The 7,201-nt window shown below is 34.0% G+C and overlaps 1 protein-coding gene across 1 annotated transcript; it reads left to right on the top strand.

Annotated features, from left to right (window-relative positions):
• The first annotated feature begins 4,412 nt into the window (after nt 1-4,412).
• Nucleotides 4,413-6,721, top strand: LOC137743325 (borneol dehydrogenase, mitochondrial-like). The gene is made up of 2 exons (XM_068483193.1): nt 4,413-4,620; nt 5,837-6,721. Exons 1-2 carry the CDS (start codon nt 4,574-4,576, stop codon nt 6,609-6,611), a joined length of 822 nt encoding a protein of 273 aa, XP_068339294.1. The 5' UTR covers nt 4,413-4,573; the 3' UTR covers nt 6,612-6,721.
• Nucleotides 6,722-7,201: the final 480 nt, after the last annotated feature.

The following is a 7,201-nucleotide window of genomic DNA, read 5'->3' as shown; positions in this document are numbered from 1 at the left end:
TTGTAATAGATTAGTAGTGTATGGATGTTTGTTTATTAGGCTCTTATTTTCAAGTGTAGATGTAGTACTTAAACGACAAATGTGTTTTAATGTTTTGAAGTAATATTTATGTGGCAATGTGTGATATGTGCAAATTTAAGAAAAAAAAACATTTTTCTTAAAGGGTCATAGCGGGTCATAACGGGTCGGGTCACTTTACCTGTTGGGTAAAGTGACCTGACCTGTTAAGGACCCGTTAAGATAACGGATGTGACACGACACAACCCGTTAAGATAACAGGTGTTACACGAAAATGACACGAACACGACAGACACGACCCGTTTGCCAGGCCTAACGCTGCCTTGTATTTATAGTACTACTATACTGGTTTTGGTGGCTGACACTTGTTGGATACCTATTACAGAATCCACTCATTTTTCAAACTCATAAAGCAATTTACGTTACGCAGGCCAAAGCCCATGCTTTAGTCGTACCATCTCACGCAAACTGAAGCAACGTGTTCATTTGTAGCAACCTAATATACTGTGATTTTATCTCCAAGTCTTGCAAGTGTTGCCATCTGACTAAAACTCTTAGCATCCTGCCAAGGATATTCGGTCCCACCATCATAATCTTTTATCTCTTCATGCATGGTAAACCCCCTGCTGCATCACGTCACTATTTCCATGTTCCTCTAAAGTCTGAAACCTTTCATCCAAATGGCTGGCTTTCCAAACAAGATAAAAGCCCATCTTGACTTTTCAAACTCATAATCAAAGGTCTAGCCTATCTAGGCTTCTTACCTCATCAAAACTCTATCAACATCAAATCCTAGGCTTATCATATCACCACCAAAAACCAAATCTGTCTAGGCTTCTGCATGATCTAAGCATGCCTGCACTCATCCCATGGATCACGTGCATATCCCAATATTCCATGTGTTCAAATTAAATGGGATTTAGACACATATTAGATTTAAATAATTTAACATATTACTACGAGATAATATCATGATTAAAATCACAACATTATTTCTCAATAATAATTGAAAATCATTTCAACCACTTTGTCATTCAACGGTCTAAAATTATGCTCATCCAACGGTCTCGATTGTTCGGGCCGATAGCGTAATTTTGGATCCCAACAGAACCCAATCATTTTTGTATGTGAATGGGCAAACATTCTGTGATCTTTTGCATGTATAAAATGTTCTCGACATTTTCAGTAAAGAATGTTAATCTTCTATAACACCATCTTTTATATATTTCTAGCACAATATACCATCTTTTAAAATAAAAAAATGAGTCATTAAGAGAGATATTATAGGAGTCCTTTATTAGGAAGGAATTATATTGTATTATAGTTTTTCTTGTAGAACAATGTTTGTATGTGTACATATTATAAATTCTTATTGGATAATAAACAAGAAAGTATTGTAGGTATACAATTCTACTCTTTTATATGTTTCTAACAAATATGTTATAGTTTTTCAAATCCGCATCAATGCGCTGGTAAAACTTTTTAATTTGCTTATATTTGTGCAATGTGTACTACTTCTGTATACAATTTATTTGGATGCAAAGAAATCGGCTTGACAGCTGTCTGCATGTGAATCCTTTTGTTAATCTCTAAAATTAAAATAGGGCAGGTGTGGCTTCTACCAAGGAGCACCTTTGTTTTGATTTGAGGAACATAACCATCTTTCAAATGCTTTTAACCAGAATTGTTACATTTTTTTTTTTTTTTAAGTTTACGTAGTGCTATGTTCTCTGTTTATCAAAATTGGCTTTGTTTTCTTCTGTTGGAAATTTGTTCTTTCCATATTTTGTGTATTACAATTAATAATAATATTTATACGATCAGTCTCATGTAATTAACGTCATTGACCGATAAATATGCCATAGTTATTTTGGCAGGGTGTTTGTGGAAGAAGTTATCTCATTTGGTGCTTTGTTAATTGCAGTTTATGTATTTATATGTTTATATTTTTGGCATGTACTATTAGAAAAGCCGGAAGTAACCAAGTTACCATGACTGAAACAAGGATGGCCCGTAGTATATCCGTCAAGGATATGATTGCTGTCTTGGAAAGGAAACCTCAAATATCAAAGTCCCCTTTGCTATATCGGTTGCATGAGAGAATCCATTCCGACACTGCTATTGCCTAGTCACATTAAAAGAACAGAAACACAAAGAGATCCCATTCATCAATCTGTCTGAAGGGTTCTAATGGCCTTACAGGGAAGCATGGAAATGTAAAATTTGCAAATTTCTTTACAGGTATGGAACAAGTAGCATAAAAATAAGATCTTATAAGAGCATCTCCCAAGGACCAGACAATTGTTTTAGGGAAAATTCTACTTTTGTTGGCTGATGTGGCATTTTGTCTAGTTCATTTAGTTGATGAGTTTGCATATAAGCGTGAGCCATTTCTTAAGTAAAGAATTCCCTTTCTATTTTTTATTTTGGATACAACAATATATTTACAAAATGAGCAAATCATAATTAATTGGATTGAACTCAAGTTCGACAAAGGTCGAACTAAAGACCTTTCACTTACAAGTGAATATAAATATTATTAAACTGTAGTAGTAAGTGGCTTGATCCTTCTAATTTAATGGAAAACATTTTGCAGAAGTGACACGCATTCGTGCTATTTGTGTAGTTTTGATATTTTTTAGCTGTTGATATATTTAACGGTAAAGGGCAAAGTGAGACGCAACAAATGAGTCAAGGGAGATGGGTCATGGTGGCGTTTCTGGAGGCAGCGTGGAATTCGACCTAGTTTTAGGGACAAATTCAACTTTTGACCCCACATTGCGAAGGAACATCACACATGTGAAAGTACCTTCATATTTTTCTGAACATCACATGTGTGTGTACGTATATAATTTTAGCATCTTTATCAAAAACAAAGCAACTGTCTTGGCAAATTCGCATTATTAATGTGTGTCACGTCTCAAGACAAAAAATGAGTGTGAAGTGTTATTTATTTATTTTTACTTACAATGATACTGTAGATAACAAACTTAGGTTTTGATAATTCTTACCTTATTATCCTTAAGTTTCGTAAAAATAGCTCATACTTAAAGTTTTTATTTTTTATTTTTTATTATTATTAAGAGAAGGTGGGAAAGATTCGAAACTATTTAAATAATTTAGCCTAGCCGTTAATGTTTTTGTTAAATGATAACGTGGCAGGATCTTAGCCCATTAATTCTCACTTTACTACTCTCAAGTATTTGAAATTCACACACTTTTATCACTTTTAATTTTCATCTCACTTTCATACATGAAGGTACATTTTGCTCCTAGATTCATACTTATGTTAACCTGGTCGTCATCGGCTGCGGACACTTTGAAATAGTTCTAGTCAAATTAAAAAATTTCAAAAATTTAAGAGCAACATATGTTGTCATGTGAAAAAGTTAAAAATAATAATAATAAAACAAAATCCCACAAAAAAGTTGAAATTTGAAAATTTTTTATTTCGCAAATTTTTTTTAATTGTTTAATTTTTTTTTTTCTTAAGCCATAGTGCCACGTTTCTACAAAGTCATTATTCAATCAATCTCCACATCACGCTTTAACGAAGCCAAGACGCTCAAGCTAACAGAACTATGAATATAAGAGTAAAATGTAAATTTAGTTATGAGAGTGAGACGAAAAAAAAATAAGGATAACAAAGTGCAAATTTCACGATACTTGAAGGTAGTAAAGTGAAAATTAGTGGGTCAAAATCCTGTCACGTTAACAGTTAACATAAATTTTAACCGCTAGGCTAACTGAAGTATCAAAGTGGTAGAAAAATCAAATTTTAGGTATGAAAGTGAGACAAAAAAGGTAAGTGTACAAAAATGTAATTTTTGACAAAACTTGAGGATAGTAAAGTGGGAATTACCCAAATTTTTTCCTTACAAGTGTTTATGAATTTCACATTGATGTATGAAGAGACCTTGCATGTGCTTATAAGTAATATAGCTAAGTTTCATATTGCCAATTGGTTTTATAGTGGAACATCAACTTTCGACGTGGTATCAAAACAGTTTGTCCCACATGTAAAGCTTAACGGCCATGTGTGCTCCACGTCATCTGATTTGTGTTGTCCATATGTTAGGTTTGACGATTCGCCACATGTGAGGAGTGTGTTGAAGATAAATCTCATATTGATGAGAGAATGGACCTTGGTGTGTGAAGCTCAACGGCCACATGTGCTCTATCATCTGAATTGTGTTGTTCATGTATTAGGCTTGACAATTTGTCACACGTGAGAGTTGTGTTAAGAATAAATTTCATACTAATACGATAATGGACTTTATGTATGTTAGGTTCAATTATCGTCAGAGGATAGTTCAAATCAAATTATTATTGTGTAACATCTCACGATTGCATCTCAAATATTGATAAAGCAGTCAAACCTCATTCACCTAACTGAGAAGACCGCATTTCACATGGTCTGCTACAAAATAAGCACGTGTGCTTCGAAAAGAAGTTATATATGCAACTAAATTATTGAAAAGAAGTTAGAAGGAAGATACCCACCTCCAGGAAATGATTCTCTTGTTGTAGAGGAGGTTAAATCATTTTGAAGAATATGGGAAGCTTCTCATTAGTCTCAGCCGCTGCTTCTGCTGCAAGAAGGTACTGTGTATGTTTTCTTCTTTTTACTCCTCCCCATCAAAACCATTGAATTGTCGAGATTTGATCTCAGAAAGTAATAATGTTTAATGGCGTTGAGCTAAAGTCGCAGAAAGTGATAATGTTTATGAACTCTGGTGTGGGTTTGATTCCTATCAATTCCTTTTACCTTAACATTTAATAATTTAACCCATTAATGTTATTGTTTGCAAAAACAAAACAAAAAACAAAAAACAAAAAAAAATCTAAATATACTTTAAGGTCTTGGTGGTTATTATATTTTATACAATGATATATTTAGACTAAGAGTTGGAGGAATAAATTACTTTCGAACTCGACATCCATGATATTCGAATTTTAAGACCTCTCAAAATGAAGAGGAATATCATTAGACCATAGTACTAAGATGCAAAAATTATATTATTTAAAAATGACAAATTATATAGTGATGTTTGTTTAAAAACAGAAAATCATATGTCAGTTGGTTAGACCAATAAGTAATGAGCACGTTAATGAACACTTAAGTAATTTTTTTTTTCTTCAACACTTAAGTAATAATTCAATCATCAACTTTCATATCATTTAGTTTATAAAATTTAGTTTGGTTTTCTATGAGGTTGGTGTCATGAGCAGCATATCCCATCTAGTTTTAAAGATGTTGCTTCTTTTTATCCTTTATGTTTTGGAATTAATAGTTGCAAATTTGCACATTACATTAAGTCTTTGTATTTTTTTAAATTTTTTTTTTGTCCTTATTTGTGTTTTGACAAGAGAACTAAATTTGGAATATAAATAAAAATTGGAATTTTTGAGTCAAGATACATCAACTTCGTTGTTTGGATTCGCAAATAGAACTTAGGAATTCCAACTTTAAACTTCACCTTAATAGTTGTTATAGCTCATTCATTTGTTTCTATTTCTTTTAAAGGATTCGATCATTATCATAGGGTGTTGTTAAAGCCACCACAAAAACGTTATTTTACATCCTCCCGGATGTAATTTTTCTCTTATATTTCTATCTGTTTGGAGGGCACATGACTTTTTTAGAGTGCCTTAACAGCTTCCTTATTTTATTGTTAGCAAAGATTCATCACCAACTTTTGTTAGATAATTAGGTGCCTAAGCTAGCTTGTTACTAATAAGAACAATCTTTCCTTTAATTAAATGTTGTGTTGAAACTAGACTAATATGAGAGTAAAATTATGCTTTAATGTTGAAGGCTTGAAGGCAAAGTGGCACTAATCACTGGCGGAGCCAGCGGCATAGGGGAGTCCACAGCAAGAGTCTTCTCGAAACATGGAGCTAAAGTTGTGATTGCAGATGTGCAAGACGACTTGGGTGAATCTGTTTGCACACATCTAAATTTTTCATCCGTTTCCTTCGTCCATTGCGATGTAACAAAAGAAGAAGACATCGAAAATGCAGTTAAAACAGCCACAAGCAAGTATGGAAAGCTAGACATCATGATCAACAATGCAGGCATAGGTGGCACACCCAAACCCAACATCCTCGACAATGACAAGGCTGAATTTGAGCAAGTGCTTAGTGTAAATCTAGTCGGATCATTTTTGGGGATTAAACACGCAGCTCGCGTGATGATCCCAGCAGGCCAAGGCAGCATAATCAACACTGCTAGTGTTTGTTCTACCATAGGCGGAGGTGCTTCACATGCCTACACAAGTTCGAAGCATGGGGTAGTGGGGTTAATGAAAAATGCGGCCGTTGAGCTTGGACAATACGGTATTCGTGTAAATTGCGTGTCACCATACCTAGTTGCAACACCGTTGGCGAAGGACTTTTTCAATCTTGATGACGATGGAGTGCATGGAGTTTATTCCAACCTTAAAGGTAAGGTTCTTAGGCCAGAAGATGTTGCTGAGGCTGCTCTTTACTTGGGTAGTGATGAGTCAAAATATGTTAGTGGGCATAATCTTTTGGTGGATGGAGGTTTTAGTATTGTGAACCCAAGGTTTTGTATGTTTGAGAAATCTTGAGGAAAAAAATTCTCTCTAATACATGAGACAAAAGGAATAAAGTGATGATGCCCAAACGATGATGATAACGTTTGTAAAGTTTTGTTCCAATTGAATAATTTCACAAGTTTGTGCAGTTTTGTTCCAAATGAAACTTCCCTTCTATTTTTTATTTATTTATTTTTTTTCATGGCAGTCGGCATAAATTTTTATTAGATTTAAATTGAAACGTTTACAATTAAACAACATTGCATTAAGCAACGAAAATGGTGCATAACAGTCCCATCTATGAGAGTCGACTGTTACAACTCGTACCTTAAAATAATGTATTTTACTTCTGAGACATGTGAAATGACTGTTTAGCCCCTGAGCAAGTGTTTTAATTAATTTATCAAGCCCCGACTCAAGAATTTCTATCCTCGTACTTTCTTAAGTTTCATAATTTTACTTTTCGTACGTTAGTTTAACGTTGATATTGAAACTCAAGTTGAGAACCCAACGACCAAATTGTTAATTTTACAACTTGAAAGGGCAATTGGGTGATTTCACTTAAATAATTCTTAAGTGGGATGGGGTTATACCCACATCCGGCCCACTCCTTTGCTCCTTCT

The sequence above is a fragment of the Pyrus communis genome, chromosome 8 (assembly GCF_963583255.1).
Source record: "Pyrus communis chromosome 8, drPyrComm1.1, whole genome shotgun sequence".
In the NCBI taxonomy this organism is placed as follows: domain Eukaryota; kingdom Viridiplantae; phylum Streptophyta; class Magnoliopsida; order Rosales; family Rosaceae; genus Pyrus; species Pyrus communis.
This window is presented reverse-complemented; position numbering and strand designations above follow the sequence as displayed.

Bases quoted from the DNA above. Each gene is read 5' to 3' on its own strand.
- LOC137743325 (XM_068483193.1), top strand. From the start codon at position 4,574: ATGGGAAGCTTCTCATTAGTCTCAGCCGCTGCTTCTGCTGCAAGAAG. The intron at 4,621-5,836 runs GTACTGTGTATG...TTAATGTTGAAG, and splicing joins GCTGCTTCTGCTGCAAGAAG to GCTTGAAGGCAAAGTGGCAC.